Source organism: Phocoena phocoena, chromosome 1, assembly GCF_963924675.1.
Source record: "Phocoena phocoena chromosome 1, mPhoPho1.1, whole genome shotgun sequence".
NCBI classification, from domain to species: Eukaryota; Metazoa; Chordata; class Mammalia; order Artiodactyla; family Phocoenidae; genus Phocoena; species Phocoena phocoena.
This window is the reverse complement of record NC_089219.1, coordinates 104,088,504-104,110,142: the sequence shown is the minus strand read 5'-3', so window position 1 is coordinate 104,110,142 and position 21,639 is coordinate 104,088,504. Positions and strand designations below refer to the sequence as shown.

At 40.7% G+C, this 21,639-nt stretch overlaps 1 protein-coding gene across 1 annotated transcript in view; it reads right to left on the bottom strand.

The window, feature by feature from the left end:
* Positions 1 to 19,205: 19,205 nt before the first annotated feature.
* MAN1A2 (mannosidase alpha class 1A member 2) overlaps positions 19,206 to 21,639 on the bottom strand; it is a 166,729-nt gene continuing 164,295 nt past the window's right edge. The window contains exon 13 of the mRNA XM_065878155.1: positions 19,206 to 19,452. Coding sequence (XP_065734227.1) covers positions 19,320 to 19,452 — 133 coding nt within the window. The 3' untranslated portion in view covers positions 19,206 to 19,319. The remainder of the gene's footprint in view (positions 19,453 to 21,639) is intronic.

The window sequence follows — 21,639 nt, the reverse complement described above, 5'->3', positions numbered from 1 at the left end:
CTGCTTGCCGCAACTAGGGAAATCCCGCACACAGCAACGAAGACCCGACGTATTAAAAAACTAAATAAATAAATTTAAAAAAATAAAAAAATTCATCAAGTTATTTCCTTTGTTTCTTTTTTTCTCTCTCTTTACACATTTGGAATGTTTGTGTGCTATTTCTGGTCTTTCAGTGGTTACCTTCAAAGTTTACCATACATATTTAACCTAAAGTCTTAAGGTTGAACTACATCTTCCTTCCTCTCCTAGAATTCACCTCTCTTCCTCCCTCTCTGAACTCACACCGTGCTGTTTAGAATATTTTTTAACTCAGCAAAGACATTTTTGAGTTTATTGATATAGTTGTCACTTATTTGCTTCCCATTTTGCCTGGTACATCATACCATCCTGTTGACATCACTTTCTTCCTTGAATTTTACTCTTTAGAATAGTTCTCCTGGTGGTAAACGCTCTCAATTTTGTTTCCTATATATAATTTGCCCTTATTCTTTTTTTTTTTTTTTTTTTGCGGTACGCGGGCCTCTCACTGCTGTGGCCTCTCCCGTTGCGGGGCACAGGCTCCGGGCATGCAGGCTCAGCGGCCATGGCTCACGGGCCTAGCCGCTCCGCGGTATGTGGGATCTTCCTGGACCGGGGCACGAACCCGTGTCCCCTGCATCGGCAGGCGGACTCTCAACCACTGCACCACCAGGGAAGCCCTGCCCTTATTCTTGAACAATACTTTTCGAGTAGTACACAAATCCAAGTTGACAGCTATTTTCACTCAACCCTTCATGGTCCAAGTTCTGGCTTCTATTGTTCTGTTGAGAAGCTAGCGTCATTCTAACTGGCCTTTTCAAGTGATCTGTCTTCTCTTTCTGGCTACTTTCGAGGTCTTCTCCCCATCTTGGATGTTTTGTCATTTCACTACAGTATGTCTAGACATGGATCTCTTTTTATTTATCCTGCTCCCTGAAGTTCAGATACAAGAATCCCAACTGCCTGCTCTGTATCTCCACTCAGCTATCTAACAGCATTTTACACTTGCCACGACCAAACTTAAGCCCCGGAAGTCCCCCACCCCGGCATTACTCCTCTTGCTATTTCCCTATATCAGAAAGGTCAACTCTATTTTTGTTTCTCAAATTGAAAAGACTTCACAAGTCCTCCTGGCTTCCCCTTTTGACATTTTACAGTTTATTCTCAACCCCACAGTCATAAGCATCTCTTAAAAACACAAATCAGATCATCTGAGTGCCTATCCAAATCCTCCAGTGGCTTCCCATCACCCTTAGAACATGATCCAAACTCCTGGTGTTGGCCCTTCCAGACCTGGTCCCTGCTTGCCTCTCCATCCTCATTCCCTTGCTATTCTCCTGCCACCTGGCACTCAAACATGTTTCTACCTCTGCCGTTCCCTCCGCCTGGTGTACTCCTTCCCCAGCGCTCCCAGGCTTGTCTGCCACTTCATTCAGGTCTTTGCTCAAAAGTCCCCACCTCAGAAAAGCCTTCTCTAACACTGTATTTGAGATGGAATACACATGCCTTTCCCATTTGTACTATTTGTCTCCTCCACCCTGTTTTAATTTACAACACTCATCATCACTGACATTATGATATATTTATTTATTCACTTGTTAGTATCTGTTACCCATCCCTTCCCTACTGGAGTGTACACAAATTGTTAGGCCTTTATCTGTGTTACTCATTGCTAAATCCCTGGTCTAGAATGGTGCCTGGGACATAAATATTTGGTGAATCCCTGGATGAATGATTAAATGAATGGACTTGGCTGGGAAGAGAAAAAGAGGATAGGACAGATAGAAGAGTGTGCAGAATTGAGGAGGGCTGTTTTAACTGTCTAAGGCCAACTTCTTCAGAATTTCCAGCCACGTGGTTTTACTCTCTCTGCCCACAGCATGTCATGCCTTTTTATGGCATGTAATTCACCTTGTAGTTCGGATATATTTAGACTGTGACCTTCCTGAGAACAGGGACTGTATCTTATTCACCTCCACACCCCTGGTGCCTAGCCTAGTACCTGCCATATAACAGATGCTCACTCAATGCTTGCTCAGTTGAATCAAACCCATATTGACTCAGCTAACTCTAATTAAAACAGTCTTTAGCCTAATTGTTACCTGAGTCACTTTTGCCTAAAAACCCAGATTTAAATTTTACTGACAAAAAGCCTAGCTGGAATGAAGCCCTTTCCAGGGCAATTTTCCTGATTCAAAGCAACCTGAGAACAAAGTTGAAATGACAATATAGTGATAGGTCCTTAAGGGTAGGGACTAAATATAACGAATCTTTGTAAACACTCCAGTAACTTGGCACTAATGATTACTGAATGTGCTTTGTAAATAAACAAAAGTTGCATGAATGAATTTTTGAAAGAGCCCTCCTCCCTCTCCCATTTTCTTTCTTTTTTTGGTTTCCTAATTTGCAAATTATCTTCAAGGACAGTATCTAGGACCCATTAAAGCTAGATTAAAAAAAAAATTCTAGCTTATTTTAGGAGGAGGCTGGTGGTTCTCAAGCCCAAGAAGGAGAAAGCTATGGGAAGCTCAGTCTGCGGCTAACGTGTGCAGGGTGGTTTTGCCCTTTGCATCCTCTGCTCTCCTGATATTGCTGGGAAACCAGGAAGCATGTCAACTGAGGTCCCTTCTGGCATCTCCTGGGTCCTGGAGAGGCCAAGGAGGACCCTGCCTCTCGGTTCTTACTTTTTTTTTTTTTTTTGGCGGTACGCGGGCCTCTCACTGCTGTGGCCTCTCCCGCTGCGGAGCGCAGGCTCCGGACGCGCAGGCCCAGCTGCCATGGCTCACGGGCGCAGCCGCTCCGCGGCACGTGGCATCCTCCCGGACCGGGGCACGAACCCGCGTCCCCTGCATCCACTGGGCCACCAGGGAAGCCCTGTTCTTACGTTTGAAGAAACTTTGCTGGCCTAGGAGCATAGGGGCAGGCTCTGGGTGAAGTCGGGGGTTCTCCTCTCCAAGCGGTCTCCCTTGGTTCCTCCACCAAGGGCGCAAGGCCTTGTGAGCTAACTGTGCACAGCTTATCTAGGCCCTCAGCCTGAGCTGGGCTGACAGGGAGTGTGGGTGGAGGAAGAAGGAAAGGACTGGAGTGAGCGACGAGTAACATCTGCCCTATAAATCATAGACGTTTGCCAAGTGGAAAAACACCCAACCCTCAGAATGTTTCATTTTGTGCTTCTTGTTTCATGAAAGGGGTCAAATGTAACGTGCCATCTCCACTGGAGCCAGGTGTGAGTTGCTTCCTTCTGTCCTCCACAAACAGGGCTGTGTTTCCCAGTATTTGGTCTGAAGTGTGCTGGGCCCCGAATGCCCGAAGGCAATGGCACACACTGCGTCACACACGGGTGCCCTCTTCAAGAGAGTATCTTTGACAAGCCTGGAAGCTTCCAGCAGTGCCTAATGCTCTCCTCATTCCCGAGCTCTTCAGGGACTGCACCCCGGGCAGCACAGCTCCTGTAAGCCACAGCCCGAGCAGGGAGGAACCTCAGGGCCACACGGGCACCCCAATGAGACCCTGAGGGCGGACGCTGTCCAGGCTTCTGAGATATGTTAGGTGCAGATCCCCGTGGGCAGCCCATGCTCCAGCCAGACTCACCCAGGCCTGGCAACACCCCTGGGCCAGGATGGGGAAGAAGCGGCCCACCCAGCTCTGAAGGGAACCGCAGGATCCCTCTACCTTTTCCAGCGGGCTCTCAGGGAAGGTTGGCTTCATGCTTAAGCTAAAGTGGCCAACGCTGGGCCCGCAGGTGGACTCCATCAGCCCATGTCAGAGGTGGTATGGCTAGCGGTTAGGAGTATATGCTCATTTCAAATGACCGTGGGGAAGCTACTTAGCCTCTCTGAGGCTCTGTTTCCTCATCTGAAAGTGGGAGTGATCATAGTACCTACCTCATGCCGTTAGGAGGATTATATAAGGTGATGTTTGCAGTGCGATTAGCAGGGTGCCTGACATTTTAGAGGGGCTTGGGATACAAGGGCATTATTGTTCATCTGAATGAGGAGAGCCTGAATTACAGAGGGATTTATAGTCATCACAGGATGTACGGCAACCACCCTCTACCTATAAAAGCAGTGGTAGACTGGGAGTTGTTGGGCAAGGCTCGAGCCAGGTGGTCGGTCTGTGAGTGAAGTCCTGACTCCTTGGCCTGGGCTCCCATCCAGCAGGACAGCTGTTCAGGAAGCAAGGCTGGTCTGAGCCTCAGCTGGTCTGGCCTAGTGGGGCAATGTGGGACAAGCTATTTAAGCCTCCCAACCACCCTGTGAGAGGTATGTATTATCCCATTTTTCAGATGAGAAGATTGAGACTTAGACATGTTGGATTTGTGGCTCGTGGTCACCAAGTGAATATGCACCAGACCTGGGATTTGAATCCCTAGTTTTTGACTTTATAGAATATCTGTCTTTTCTGTTGTTGTTTCTTGCCAGCATGTAGAACTTCCAAATTTTAGGGAATCCCTTACTATGTGATTCTCGATGGGCAGAAAGCTCCTTGCCCCCGCCAGCCGGAGTAGGCAATTGGACCCTTCTCCACTGTTCACCAAACACAAACTTCCAACCTCACATGAGGCTACAAAGCAAGGGGCCACTAAGAACAGGTCTGTGATAGTCCCACGATGGAGGTTGTGTCTGACAGTGGCCTCCTGCCCAGGGGTTTCTGTATCCTGGCTTCCTGAGTCCCTGGTTCCCACCCAGTCTCCAAGCCTGTGCCTCGAGCTTTCTGAAGCTTTGCCCTAATAGGAATTGCAAAATTCACATGTTCAAGAACAAATTTCTAATTTCACCCTTCCTAAATATTAATCATTCTCATTCTGTAAGTGGTAACTCCATCCTGCCGGGTGCTCAGGTCAGAAACTTGGCAGTCAACCTTGACCCCTCTCTCTTTCACATTCACCCCCACCCACGAACAGATCACGTCAGCTTTACCTTCAAATTATAGACCCGATCCTCATCCTCGCCACTGGTCTGAGTCACCACCATTCCTCACCTAGATTATTTCGGTAGCCTCTAAACTGTCCCCCAACAATCTGTTCTCCACACAGAAGCCAGAGGACCCTTTACAGGCACAGAGCTGATCACGTTGCACCTCGCTCAGTCTTCCAGGGGCTTCTATCTCACTCAGCGTAAAAGCCAAACTCTCTACAGCAGACACAAGGTCTCAGGTGACTGGGCCCCTGTCACGTCTTGGGTCCCCTCCCCTTCTACTCCCCCCAGCTCATGCAAACATGTCATGCAGCCCTGCCTGGAAGGACTGGTTGCTCTAAAGTGTAATCCCTTCTTCCCTCAGCATCTTAAATATGATCATATTGATTCCTTTTCCTAGAATGACTTTCCCTTGTGTGTTGCAACTGGACTCCTACCACGTCCAACAAACTTCTCATTCCCCAAAGTTCAGTCAAATGCTTCCTCTCTGAAAGCTCGAGTGAGGATGGTTTGGTTCCTCGGCACTCTTTCTTCACCACCAAGTAGCTCTGCCTGCTCCAAAAGGTACAAACCCAGCCCTCAAACCTAGTCTTTGCTTAGGAAACTCACTTCCCCTGCTTCACAGACGGGCAAGACTTGATCAGGGCTGGTTATCGGTAATCGTGTTGCTGTCACATCCTCCTGCCTCCCCACCACCAGCAGTTTCTCTTTTCTAAACTCCGGGAGCATTCGGTACACACCTTTACTGCAAAACATAATTTTTGGCTTGCCAATCTATCTTCTTCTAGCCCAGCAGATCCACGAGTTAAGTGTCAGAGTTGGCTCTGTATCTTCAGTGCCTTGCACGATTCTTGACACATAGATGTTCAATAAATGTTTAAAGAAAAAATAATTCCAAAAGGACTTAAGCAGAGTTGTATAAATAACTGCGAGCATTAGAATTTGACTTATAAAGTGTCATTAAATACACTATTTCACAACATATCGATTGTCTATGTGAGCTAAAATCATTCGTAGGGTTCGAATTAGAATTTTTCTAGGTCTATCTTCTGGTATGAGATGTGTTTCATCTTCTAATAAGTCTTACCTATTAGTTCAAAGCCTTTAAAGGAAGGGAGGTCATATTAGGAAAGAAATGGAAGTCTTTTTTTAGGCAATATTTGTCTTCTGTTTGGCAAACGTTTCATCACTGACTTGGTTTCAGTGGGGCATGAGCCGAGGGGTGGGCGGAACCCTGTGCTGAGGCTGCTGTGGGTCCCAGCAATTTCTGAGTAACAGGCTTTTCCGAGCAGCCAAGAGCTGTGGCATCTGTCCGTTAATCAACGTCAGGGTGTTTTGAAAAACTTAAGCAAGAGGTTTCACTGCATCTCAAGCCTCCCAGGCTTCAAACAGCTGAAGATTAAAAAAAAATATTTTTTTTGAGATTATCACCCTGTGGTGGCATACATTTCTGGCTACTTACTGCTGAACTGTTTCAAAATACTGTGCCCATGCTAATTTGTTTTGGAGTCATCCAAAGTTTGTTTGTTTTGTTTTGTTTGTTTGTCTTTTTCTTGCGGTACGCGGGCCTCTCACCGTTGTGGCCTCTCTCGTTGCGGAGCACAGGCTCCGGACACGCAGGCTCAGCGGCCATGGCTCATGGGCCCAGCCGCTCCGCGGCATGTGGGATCTTCCCGGACGGGGGCACGAACCCGTGTCCCCTGCATCGGCAGGCGGACTCTCAACCACTGTGCCACCAGGGAAGCCCTCCAAAGTTTTGATGAGTATTTTTGAAAGATATTTCCAGGGGACTCCCTTAACCTCTCCCTAAATAACATTCATTTTGTGTATTTCATGGGCTCCTTGATATTGGTGGATGACTGAAACTAGACTTTCAGAAGGAACAGCCACTCCTGGGATCTTGGTGGGTGCCCCTGTTGGCCCACCCTGGCTCATGGACAATGCGATCTCAGGGCCTGAAAAGGACTGCATGAGAGGACTGTTTTATGGGTCTCAGTGAAATGGGTGTACTTTCTCAAGTTCAAGGCTAGTCTTCCTACCTGTGCTTTGGATCTCATATCCCTTCCTTCTTCGGGTATCTCTGCCTTATCAAATAGCTCCTTTCCCCCTTACCTTCAAACTCTACTTCCTTGTGAAATTCAATTCGAATGTCTGGTTCTTGAAGAATCTTTCTGGATTATCTTCTCCCCTCCCAAACCTACCCTACGCTTGATGAGACGCTCCTCCTACTCGGCCCCTATGATATGGAGTGCATTCCTCTCTTAGAGCATTTGTCACAATATTAAGCAGGCCAATCCCTGTTTGGGGATGGAGATTTTATTTTGATTTCTGTATACTTGAAGCTTACTAGAGCTTCTGGAAACAGCAGGTAAAAGTTCAATAAATGTGTGTGCTATATAATAACCATATTAATTATCTCATGAATCACATGCAAATTTTCTAGTCCAGGTTCCTCATTTTATAGAAAATACATGGAGGTCCAGAAAAGTTGAATAACTTGACTAAGGCCCTACAATCATTCAGAGGAAGACAATAGACTACAGTTTTGGACTCCTGACTAATCGAAGATCCCTGTTCCTCCCACTAGGCCTTTCTGATATTCTGTGCACCAGCTGCACTGTGTATTTCCCACATTTGCATAAAAAGGACACAATACATGACATATCCCTTTTCTAATGTTTAGACTTTTCTTAGTGTATAGGCTTTGATAAAGTTTTTGCTGCAAGAAAACTCCAAATCAAGAGAAATGGACCCTTAAATGGGGTAGCCTGATCTGGTGGAGAGTACTGAGGTCTGAGAAATGGGTGCTTATTTGACAGATATATAAGTTGTTAAGTGGGTTAAAAGATGACTACCATACTACGTCCTTAAACGTTGGACAAGCTAGTAGGGGACGTAAAGGCATGTTCACACATAAATGTAAGGTAGTATGTGATAAATCGTAAGAAAGTTAAGAATAAGAACAATGGATGTACAAATGTGGAAGAAATCCCTCGAAGTTAAGGAAGTTAGGGAAGTCAGGGAAGGTTCTGTAAAAGTTTCATTGTGTGAGAACACAAAAAAATAAGTAGAATTTTGATAGAAGTGGATAAAGGCCTTTTAGGTGGGAAGAGCAAGGCTTTAAAGCTAAAATTTCTAGAGGAATTTACAAAGAATGTCAATAAAAATATCCATCCATCCATCTTCTACTTATTCCTGGAATGGCAAATGGCAGAGTGAGGAGCAAATCTCTTTCCCCAAAGGAATAACATAGACAAACTTTCTAGAAATTGAGCAAAGGCATACAACAAATCAAGAAGCATTTATTCAAGAAAAATTACTGACCTTTGGGTAAGAACAGTGTGTCCGCAGTATTTCAGCCTAGGGCTGCTCCCATGTCCTTCCAGCTCCATCAGCATGGCAGTTCTCCCAGGCAGGACAAGCTGGAGTGGAGCGAGGGCAGAAAAATTCCATTCTCCTGGGCATTGTTAGAAATAGCAATCTCAGTGGCAAAAGAACTGGAAAGATCAATGCAGCTAGCCTGAGGTTTTGGTTCTGGTTGGGACCAGCAACAGTTGGCAGACTGGCCAGAAATTTAACAGGGAGATAGGTCCACGGAATGACACAAACATGGTGCACCTTGCCACATGTCCCTGGTGGTTTGGAAGGCTGCAAGCAAGAGCAAGGCAGAATATATATTCAGGGGAGACTAGAGAGAGCCCTAGCTATCTGTATACATTCCTGGCTGAATGTGAGGCCTTGGACCCAGGCAGTTATCACTAGTGAGGGCCCAATGTAAAGTAAAAGCTACATGAACTTGTAAGATGCACACAGTGTGAATGTGTTCCACAACCTACACACAGATCCACTGGCAAACGGTGGAAGCCCTTACTGGCTAAAGATATTTGAGCACAACTTCTGACAAATCACTGGCTGATCACTAAGCTATGCTGACGCAGGGCTTACTCCTAGGAAGACGTATTTAAAAATATAAATAAGATTTAAAACATACAACACTGAGCAGAGATATCAGTGGTCATACACCCCAGGAAAGGTGATATCTATAGAATTGGACCAGGGAAATCACTAAACAAAAAAACAGAGAAATGGCAGTAGCAACAATCACCACCTCCCTGGGTAGAGGAGATCAGATCAGAATCCAGAGTTGCTACAATATTACCTAAAATGTCCAGTTTTCAATTTAAAAAAATATAAGATATGCAAAGAAACAGGAGAGTGACCTATTTTCCGGGGAAAAAAAAGTAGCTAATAAATACTGTCTCTTGTCCATGACCTCCACCCACTAGATGCCAATAGCACCATCCCTCCTACCCCCCTCCCCAGGTCACGACAATCAAACATGTCTTCAGACATTGGGGGATGCAGGGCAAAAATATCCCTTTATTGAGAACCACTGCTCTAAAGCAACAGTAATCAACATAATATGGTATTGGCATAAGGAAAGACATAGATCAAGGAACAAAATTAAGAATCCAGAAATAAAACCTTACATTTATGATCAATTGATATTTTGCAAATGTGCCAAAGCAATTTGATAGGGAAAGGACAGCCTTTTCAATAAATATCAATAGTACTGGGATAATTAGATACCTACATGCAAAAATGACTTTAGACATTTATCATACATGGGAAATTAATTCAAAATGAATCATACACCTAAATGTAAGAGCTAAAACTATAAAACTTCTAGAAGAAAACATAGGTCTAAAGTCTTTGTGACTCTGGATTAGGCAAAGAAAGGAAAATCCATAAAAGAAAATATTGTTAAATTACTTTATCAAAATCAGAGTATTTTGCATTCAAAACAGAGCATTAAAAAATATTGTAAGGGCTTCCCTGGTGGCGCAGTGGTTGAGAGTCCGCCTGCCGATGCAGAGGACACGGGTTCGTGCCCCGGTCCGGGAAGATCCCACATGCCGCGGAGCGGCTGGGCCCGTGAGCCGTGGCCGCTGAGCCTGCGCGTCCGGAGCCTGTGCTCCGCAATGGGAGAGGCCACAACAGTGAGAGGCCCGCGTACCGCAAAAAAAAAAAAAAAAAAAAAAATTGTAAGACGACAAACCCACAATCTTAGAGAAAATAAATACAGAATATATAAAGAACTCTTACAACTCAGTAAGACAGTCCACTTTTTTTTTAAATGGGCAAAATATTTGAATAGACATTTTACCAAAGACATATGCACAGCTAATAGCATAGACTCAACATCATCAGTCATTAGGGAAATGCAGATGAAAGCCGTATTCGGATACAACTTCACACCCACTAGGATGGCTATAGAAAAGACAGTAACAAATGTTGGTGGGGATGTGGAGAAGCTGGTACTCTCACCCTTGTACATTGCTGGTGCGTATGTAAAATCAGTCGTTTTGAAAGACAGTATGGAAATTTCTTTAAAAGTTACACATGACTTTGCCATATTATCCAGCATTTCCAACCCCTAGGTAGGTACATACACAAGATAAATGAAAACATATGTCAACACAAAGACTTGTATGAAAGGTTCATGACAGCATTGCTCACAATAGCCAAAAAGTGGAAACCAAAATGTCTATTAATTGATGAATGGATAAACAAAATGTTATATCCATAGAAATGAAATATTTTCAGCAATAAAAAGGAACATACTCTTGATACTTGCTACGGCACAGATACAGCTTGAAAACCCTATGTTAGGTTAAAGAAGCCAGATGCAAAAGACGGTATACATAGGATGCCATTTGTATGAAATGTCCAGAAAAGGCAAATCTGTAAGACAAAAGGCAGATTAGTGGTTGCCAAGGGCTGGGACAGGAACAGAAACCATCTGCCAATGGGCATGCAGGATCTTTGTGGATTGTGGGAGGGTTGTGTAGCTCTATAAGCTTACTAAACATCACCGATATTCCCACTTACAATGGGAAAGTTTTATTTTATGTAAATCATACCTCAATAAAGTTAATTTTAAAAAGGAAATGGCAAAAAGTAATTCTCTTATATCCTTGCCAAAGAAAGATAATTGCTGTTAACTTTCAGTGTATTTATTTGTTGGTGTTGTGTATGTGTTTTAACAAAAAGTAACTTCTACTGTACAGTTTTTAAACTGATTAGTTCATATATATTAATATATTTGTATGTCACTAATAACAATAACAAAACTGGGGCTTCCCTTGTGGCGCAGTGGTTGAGAATCTGCCTGCTAATGCAGGGGACATGGGTTCGTGCCCTGGTCTGGGAGGATCCCACATGCCGCGGAGCAACTAGGCCCGTGAGCCGCAACTACTGAGCCTGCGCATCTGGAGCCTGTGCTCTGCAACAAGAGAAGGCCGCGATAGTGAGAGGCCCGCGCACCACGATGAAGAGTTGCCCCCGCTTGCCACAACTAGAGAAAGCTCTCGCACAGAAACGAAGACCCAACACAGCAAAAATAAATAAATTAATAAACTCCTACCCCCAACATCTTCTAAAAAATAATTTAAAAAAATTTTTTAAATAACAAAACTGCATGAGACACTTCATGAAATCATGAATGATGAAATTGCAAAACCACTTTAGAGATCATCTAATGCCTTCACTTTATGCCCTTTTGTTTCAATTTCCTTACGTATAAAACAGGAGGTAGAACTATAGTTTTCTTGGTTCTTTATTGCCTTTCCCCTCTTTATTAATTCTTTTCTATTTCTTTTGGAATTTTTACTCCAATCTGCTGCTAATGAAAATAATTTTAAAACAGCAACTCTTTGCTGTTTGTGAGCTTATTTCAGTCCAGGTACATGGATTTTTTTCTTATTTAGTTCTCCTAAAAAATCGGTATTATCTTCCTTTTACAGACAAAAAATTAAGATTTTCTTCGGGTTAAGAAATTGAAATTTTCTTGAGGGAAGGAGAGAATGGAGAATTATTGCTTAATGGTTACAGAGATTGTTTGCAGTGATGAAAAAGTTTTGGAAATAGTGGTGATGGTTGCACAACATTGTTAATGTAATTATTAATGCCCCTGGGTTGTACACAAATATGGTTAAAATAGCAAATTTTAAGTTATATTTTATCACAAAAAGAAATTGAAGAAATTTGTTAGGTCTACTAACAAGGTACAGTCTCTCACCATCTGAACCCACAATCTTTTTTTTTTTTTTTTTTACAGCCTGACTGAGATACAATTGTCATAACATGATGTAAATTGAAGGTGTATATGATCTGATATATGTATGTATTGTACAGTGATTACAATAAGCTTAGTTAACACATTCATCACCTCACATACATTTTTTGGAGTGTGTATGGTGAGAACATTTAATACCTACTTTCTTAGCAACTTTCTAGTATACGATAGTGTTAACTATAGCCATCATGCTGCACATTGCATCCCTAGAACTTGTTTATCTTACAAATGGAAGTTTGTACCCTTTGACCAACATCTCCCCATCTTCCCCACTCACCAGCCCCTGGCAATCACCAATCTACTGTTTCTATGAACCCATACTCTTAACATGATTGCTATTTGCATGTTGACAGTGTTCTGTAACCCAATAAATAATGACGAAAATTTCAAATAACTGGCAGACAGAGGCCCAGATTTTATCACATTATAGTCACTCAGAGATCTTACTCTTTTATCTGGTCCTGTTTTAGTTGCTTCTGAAAAGATAAGTCCATAATTAATTTTGATACATCTATAATTTAAATTTCCTAGTTTAAAATTTTGATCAAGTTAAAATCTACTGTGCCAGGAAGTAGACCTCAATGATGTAAATTGGTTGTTATTTTGGGCTTTACTACGACCTCATTTGACGCTCCATGGGTACAGAGTTTTAAATATACTGTGCTTTACAGTATCAATAGATTAAGCCACTATCTATAGTTTAGCTGATCCTATTCCTAAAGCCCCTTAGGCCTATTTTTGCTCAAGAATCACTTAAGAATTCTTAGGGTCAGGTCAGATTTTAATGTGACAGAATGAGATCCAGTGATTAAGGCAATTTTTAAAAAATATTTATTTACCTATTATTTATTTGATTGCGCCGGGTCTTATTTGCGGCACTCAGGCTCCTTAGTTGCAGCATGTGAACTTTTTTTTTTTTTTACATCTTTATTGGAGCATAATTGCTTTACAGTGGCGTGTTAGTTTCTGCTTTATAACAAAGTGAATCAGTTATACATACACATATGTTCCCATCTCTCTATGTGAACTCTTAATTGCGGCATGCACGTGGGATCTAGTTCCCTGACCAGGGATCGAAACTGGGTCCCCTGCATTGGGAGTACGGAGTCCTATCCACTGTGCTACCAGGGAAGTCCCAAGGCAATTTTTAAGCTTGATGGTCTCAGAGGTTGGATTAGACTAGGTCTTGGAGATAACAGGCACAGTCATACTATAAGATTGTCGCACAGGCCTATAGTTTGTTTTCTTAAAATTAGATGGCATGAAAATTACCCTTTAAGTAATCTCTTCATCCTTCTATAACATCAAGGAAATGTGAAGATTAGCTGAACCAAAAGAAATACTCTCCGAACGTGGGAGACTGAAGATTACCAGTTACTGTAAATGCCAAAGTTGTTCTGAAAATAGGAAGATTGAACTGTATTGTCTGGGTACAAATGAAAGCTAAACAGACTTTTCACTTAAAGAACATCTTTATTTAATCTTTAATATACAATATTACCTTTAATTTATAAAAATTACATATGGAGGACATAACTGGAAATCAGTTCAGGAGCGGCCAGTGGGTACCGATTTAGGAGGTTATACTTGCCCCTCTTATTAGTTTAGGGAAAAATTATACCACTGAATTTGAGACCAGTAAGACTGAGGAACGGCATTTCAACTTCCAAATCCAGTATTAAAATTGGGGATGCTTTATTCAGTTAATCCAAACAAAAACTAATTTCTAAATTTTCTAAAAAATAACTTTTCCCAAGAAGAGCTGAGCTTATCTCCATGGAGTTTTCTGGTATGCAATTTGCAGAATTCTGTAGCATCCAAATTGTTTAAAATCCTCTGCACATTAACATGTATGTATGTGGGTGTGTTTGTGTACTCACACTTAACGTTCACACCGAGCCGAAGCCATCTGTATAGTATGCTGGACCTAGAAAGGTAGCTCATTTATAACATGTGCTCCCCTATCACTCTGAGTACAGGCTTCCCCTCCTCTAGAATTTCCAAATACAGTGAAATATTTGATAAACTTCTTCGTGAAGAAGCTGTTCTCAGGATGACTGGTGCATTGCAATGTACATACATACATACTAGCAATATGGTGTTGTGTGATTTCATGAGTTCTGCTGTGCTCAAAGTTTAAAATGGATTAGTTGTTAAACAGTTAAAAGGCTAAGGTTGAGGATGCTTTAATTTAAACATGATGCACACTGACATTCTGAAATAATGCTATTGACTTGAAAAGAATTTGAGGCAAGTGCAAGAGGAGGAAGGGGAACTCTTCTTTTGGATACATCTTTTCTCTGCACTCCTCAGATTTAGGCTGTTGTAGAGGTAATAAGGGCAGTACCTTTCTGCACTCTAAAAAATAGTGGTTGCCAAATGGCAACTGAGGCACATAACCCATTTCTCCTGTTGCTTAAAATTTTTCCAAGAGATTGGTTTCTTTAGCACAAAGGTCAGAAATTCTATCATATTCTTGTCATAGGACTCTACGAGTATTCAAGTGGAGGAATTTTTGCAGCTCCAGCAATCCAGAGTCGTTGGTCCAAAGGTCAATGGGCAGGCAGAACTTGGAGCAAATATACTATTTTGACACCACAGAGACCCTTCCTTTCACACAGAGACTCTGAAATTGTGGCATTAAATGACAAGGCAAGGATAAGGACTGACAGCATACCCCATGAACAAAAAAGTGCCTCTTTCAAGATAGTTGTACCATATTGAAACCTGAACAGACTCCAGTAGAGTATAGCTGTTTTCAAGACAACAAAATATATAGCTTTAGGTTACACAAATACATACAATCATACATACACACATCTTTTTTTTGCTCTAAAAATGAATTATGTACTCAAAACACAGATAAAAGATGCAGGTCAAAGATTATAGGGTCTTATACAAATTTAAATTGGGATCAAGGGTTAACAACTATGATCCAGGGGCCAAATCTAGCCCTCCATGTTTTTGTAAATAAAGTTTTATTGGAACACAGCCACACCCCTTCCTTTATATATTGTCTATACTTGTTTTCACAGTTCAACAGCAGAACTGAGTAGTAAAGATAGAGAGTGCATGGCTCACAAAGCCTAAAATATTTATCATCTAGCCCTCTGGAGGAAGCTTGCTGATCCGTTATAGATCACAAAGAGTGTGATCTGAAGGAACAAAAAATCATCTTCACCAATGTTCCTGAACCGAGTAAGTGCATTAAAATATCTCCAGATCATGTTTGGTTCCTCAAATATTCTGCTTAGAATCTGTGTAGCCAAAAACACGTTAACAACCGTGTTTGTTAATTAGCAGACAGAGACAGTATTAAAAATCTCTGTGTACAACTGTGTTTATGTATGTATCTACGTAAAGAGTGGATAAGATATGAACTAGCCAATTTGAGGGTAAGGAAACCTAAAGAAAAATAAGAACTCAAGATACCATTACTAGGAACTGTTATTAGCAACTCAGAAATATTTCAGTATATTTTTCTTTATATTTAACAGCATGGGACCATTACTAGGAACCATAGCAGAGCATGAACAATTCACAACTGCAAATTTTACCCATGAATTACGTGACAAAATTTTTGAATATAAAAGAATCAGCATTTCTATAAAACATTAACTTTTAATTATGTAATTAAAGTGATAATAGCAAAATAAGAATGTTTTTATTTCTAAAGTAGATATTTTAGTTAAAGTTGCATCAGAAATCAAGTATTTCTTTGACATTTTCCAAGAGGCTTTAGTTATTAACTACAATTATAGCTGTTAGTATTATATAGTAATACATTGTTTAAAATATATTATAAACCATTTCTTTCCTTATTTAATTTAAATGAAATACAAAATTAAGGATTTTGTAACATGAATCATACTGGAAAACACTTAAAATATGAACAACTCTTATACAGAAAATGCCACTGGAATCACAAAAAGTTCTAATACTTGAAAGTAGCTAGCACAACGCTTGGCACATATTAGGTACCCTGTGTTTATTCACTCACCCTCTCATTCACTCACTCATTCATTCAAAGAAATCCAGGCCTAAGGAGAAACTCCATGATGAGAATGGCGAGCACAACCTTTTAGCAACAAATCTGTAGTTTTGACAAAGACTTTGGCAATGGAGAATGGAGATGAGAAGTTAATGATCAGATTTTAAACTGCTTGGTTAAAATCTACCAAGTGAAGCCCTGGGTTGTCCTAGAGGACATCATAGAGAATCAGGGTCAATATTCCACAGAAGGAATATATTCCTTCAATATCCGGGTTTTGCTTTTACATATAAACATCTGCTCAAAGACAAGAATAAGTTGGTGTCAGAGAGACATAAAAGAGCACATCTGTGCAACCCACGAGAAAGTAAGAACCCTGTGACTGGGTACTTACTTTCCTGCACCAAGACTTCTTTTTGATTGGGACAACATTCTCTTGGTTTTAACAACTTTATACTGGTTTGAACCAAAAAGTATGATCTTAAAATTCTAAAAGAAAAATAAATATAGAAGGTAGAGAGGGTGTTCAGCATCTCTATTCTTTTTCCTTATATACCAAATGATCTATCTACTCTGCACATCTGTGCCAAAGGCACGGAGTAATGTGTCTGCTTTTGAGGAGGCACCTGGAAAGGAGCATTTCTGGGCTCTCTGCAGAAGGTCTTATAAATGTAATGAGTATTTAACCTGAGTAATAAGGTCTACAAAATGCAAAGGACTGTAAAGGACAGAACAAAGTAAAGTATGTTCTTGGAAACTAGCAGAATATGGGATACTATGGAATAAGGATGGCTCTTGGAGCAAATAATTTTTTTAATCTATAACAAAAATAAAACATGACACTGGCAAGTCATATGTAGCTGACTTAAATTTAATTGCCTTTGGTATTCAGAGAAGAAAAAACAACAAAAAAAGGAAGCACACTCATAAGCGCTAGTCTTCTCACAGGAAGGTGAGGAGATGATGAAGAAGACTCTTCCTTTGTCCCCCTCAAGCTTTTTGCTTGTACCAGAACTGGCCATGCCTGTACACTTCTCTGCCTTCTCCCGAGCTCCAGTCATCCGAGAAACACAAACAGAGCAATTGGGGTGGGGCTTCTGTCTTTTCGTTCCTTGAGAAGTTCTTGGGGAACCAAGAAGGCCCCTTTACTCAGCATTCTTCTAAACAAAGCAAGGGAGGGTTCACTGCCATCTCTACAGCTGTTCTGGGTCTTTTGCCAAGTCAAGTTTTTCATTCTTTTTAGTGACCCACAAGTGGGCTTCTGCTATTTTCAGGAGGAAAGCTAACATGTTTTGAGAACCAAATACTTTCCCCTTTCTCTTCTAAAGTTAGTCATCTACACTTTTATTTAAAAATTTTAATTTTTCAACTAGTAAAAGGTATTATAGTCTCAAAATATGTACTAAAATTTAACTCTCCTAAAGATTTAAATAATGCAACTGGCTCTACATCCTTACTTTCTATGTATACTGAAAATCTTGAGGTGGTTATCATTTATGGATCATTTGCTGAACTGTGAGGACTGCTTGACTATGTGTGATATAAGATGATCACCCTTAAAACATATTTAATTATATTAATTTATTAAATCTTTTTCCAATTTAAATCTACCACATGCTAATAAAAGAGTAAACAAAATAAGAAAATAAGCCTTCAGAACTCTAAGGTGGGCTTCCTGCACACTGTTTCATGAAATCTTCAAATTCAGAGTAAATACTAGACTAATACTACTACTCCCAACTATTACTGTCAATGGAAGCTGTCTGTATTAAAGGTAAGGAAGAAAAAGTGTCTTGCACTGCGACATAAATTCAAGGGACAGAAAATTTATTAAGTCAGATATTTATCTTACAGTTCTTGATAAAATGTAAGTTATTCCCCTCGCAATATACAGAAATCATAATTTCTTTAAAAAGAAATATCATTGCAAAATCTATTGATGGTAAGAGAAAGCCCCTTAGATATATCCCATGTTTAGCGTAATATAATTAATTATACCACATTTAATCACTAAAAATTATTTTGAAGCTATTCTGATTAATTCTTTGAATTTCTGTAAATACCCTTGGAGAAAAAAAAGTTGAATTTATTTTTTACATAAAATATTTGTGAAAAGCTCCCTCAGCTAATGGGATAATAAAGGATCCCCTGTCCCAAAAATAGTTAAGGAAGTTTCACTATATTTTGTTTTTGATTTAGTAAATTGTAAAAGTAATTTGCCTCATCAAGGTAAATTCAGAGCTGCATGACAGTACAGTGAATTTTGCCAAGCCACATAAAGAGAGTTGTAAATCGAGGGATTCTACTAAGTTTATAATGAGGTTAAAGTAGATAAAATTTACTTGGTAGATTTGCTGCTTTGGAAAAAATAATCTCCTACCAACGAAACCAAGGCTTTCTCTTAGGACAGGTTTCAAGGCAACAAACTGCAGCATTTCCCCCACTTTTTGTCATGCTACCAACACTAGACTGAACAACATGCACAAAATCCCAAACCCAGGCTCGTAAGTAGTGGTTATGATAAATAGCAGTTTCAATGATTCTATATGGAGACAAAGACTTGAAGAGTATTCTTTGTGAGATCATGCCTCCAGAGAAAACAAATTTAACCAAGGAATTTCAATGGAATACATAGACTGAGATTTGAAATGGTTGCCAGTCTGGTCATCTAATACGAAACTTGAAAATTCGGACAGGGATAGGTATTCTGTTTCCTTTTTGAGTCTTCTTGCTGCTGATGCAGTTACACCATTCTTTTGTTCTTATTTATTTTAATTCATTCCGTTATTAAAAATGGAGAAAAAAGGGATAACCAATGTGTAAATATTTTGACTTGAGAGCTGCTCCACTCTGGGAGGAAACAAATATATAATTGGTTCCAAAGGCCATCTCCAACTCCTGCAAGGTGCTCCACATTCTTGGCTTATTCTCAGGAAATCTAGCCTCCAGATTCCAGGACTCTAAAAGCAATAAGCAGTAACAGGCATAATTTCTCACGTGACCATCTTGTTAAGAATCAAAGCACATCAGGTCTCTGTCCTACACACACCAGAATATGTTTTGGTCAGGTATAAAATGGAATCATTTCAAAGTTGAAACATCTACAAGTTGAAAAGTCTTGCAGGGAATAGTCACGTTTCACCCTGCCATGTTGACTTAAGAGGTCCAGGTTTTCAAAAGGCCCCTCTCCAGACTAATTTCTGTAGTGGTCCATGTAAACAAAACACAGGTGAGAATGGTCTTTCTGGAGCTGCTTTCATCGAACAGCAGGGTTTCTTGAAAGTGTGGTGTTGGCTAAATGTAACACAGGCAGAGGGTGAGCCTCTGTATTAAATACCCAGTGGTCTAAAGGTAAAAGGTCATCACTGGAGAACAGAAGATACAAGTATCTGAAAATAAAAGGGGAAAATGAGTTTCAATTAGAATTCAACAAGAAGATCAAGTGATCTCAGTTATAATGGCAGAGGACACCCATGACCTATTTTGAGCAGGTTTGATGAAAAACACACCAGAAAATGAACCTCATCCATTCAAATGATTAGAAACACAAAATATTCCAGGAGAGTGCATAAGAAAATCCAGTAAGATGAACAACTAGACCTCTGAAATAAGGCAGCTAAAAAGCAAATCCCATATACCTGCCTGAAACACATAAAACAACAAACTGTAAAATGGCATAAAACAAACCAATTCAGAATTTTTTAGAGACCTTCTTTTAAAAATCAGATATAATATTAATCATATGTTTTGGCAGCTTGGAGACCTCATAGTATAATTAGAAATTAATTAATCTATATTTATTAATCAACACTGAAGGAACAAGTAAAGCACATTATTTGGACACAGCAAGGACTTTCACATACTCCTAATACATTAGTTTTTGCAGTTCTTAGAGCAGGTACTGCAAATTTAAATAAAGGTTTCAGAAACATTATGGATTTACAGGAGGTTTAATAATTAGTCTCTCTTAATAGGTAATAGCGTTGTTTTTACGGGGGTTTTTTGGCTGCATTGGGTCTTTGTTGCTGTGCACGGGCTTTCTCTTTGTTGCAGTGTGTGGGCTTCTCACTGCAGTGGCTTCTCTTTTTGTGGAGCACGGGCTCTAGCTGTGTGGGCTTCAGTAGTTGCAGCACGTGTGCTCAGTAGTTGCAGTGCATGGGCTCTAGGGCATGCGGGCTCCAGTAGTTGTGGCTTGCGGGCTCTAGAGCGCAGGCTCAGTTGCTCTGTGGCATATGGGATCTCCCCGGGCCAGGGCCCGAACCCATGTCCCCCTCATTGGCAGGCAAATTCTTAACCACTGCGCCACCACAGAAGTCCAATAGGTAATAGCATTGTTTATATGAAGGCACATGTTTACACCTTTCCATAAACACTGCAGGCCACAGTGGTAACTTAGAAATTAAAAATGATAGTTTAAAAAATGATTCTTACCACTATAGGTAAGAATATTATATACTATAATTGGGCAAATTCTAATCTGAATTCTATTAGGGGGTCATCAAAGTAAGCTTAAAGAAACAGCTATACAGAGTCAGGAAATCTGGGTGCTAACTCTTGATCTTGGCAATGGCTGGGCCTTACTAGGCTTTGGTGAAGAATCCCTTTACAATATTCTAGCTAAACTTACTTCAAAAATAGGCACATTAGTATCTTTTCTGCTTACTGTTATAGTTCTGGATGACAGAGTAAAAACACAGCACTGGGGTAAAGGAGGGTTGCTTATCAACTTTATAACTGATAAAGCTAGAATGGAGACTGACAGTGCTTCCAATCTCACTTTGATCCTAGACCTTGAGATCTGCTTGACTGATTTATTCACCAGGTTACAGGCAGAGAAGGTAGAACTGAAAAAAGACTTGGATGGACATAGCAAGAGACTGTGCTGGGTCAGCTTACTGAATGGAGATCAGAAGCACAAGCTCTTTGTGTTCTGGGCACAAATATGTCCAGGAGAGCTATGTTCTGTGCAGTTCCATGTCTCTTGGTTAAATGTGGGCAAATGTATCAGGCTCATTCTAATCTTCTCACTACCTGGGACAGGAGTAAGTGAAGGAATAGAGAGAAAATGGTTTCCTGCAAAATGATTCCTTTCCATTGGGGATGCTATAGAAGTACCTCACATAAACACACAAGTTATAAAAATCAGTAAGATAGTGATTGTGGAAGTTTTAGATAACAGAAAGTGGTATTATTATTTTTAAACAATCATTTAAAAAATAATCTTAATACTACTGTAGTGGGTTGAACAGTCCCCACGCCCCCCAATTCATGTCCATCTGGAGCCTCAGAATGTGTCTTTATTTGGAAATAGGGTCTTTGGCGATATAATTAGTCAAGGATCTCAAGAGGAAATCATCCTGGGTTTAGGATGGGCCCTAAATCCAACGACTTCTACCTTTACAAGAGAAAGGAGAGAGAGATTTGGACCCAGAGACATATAGGGACGAAAGTCATGTGAAGGCAGAGGCGAAGACTGAAGTTAAGCTCCCATCACCCAAGGAACACCTTCAGAAGAAAATGATTTCAGACTTCTGGCCTCCAGAGCTGTGATAGAATAGAATTTCTGTAATGCCACC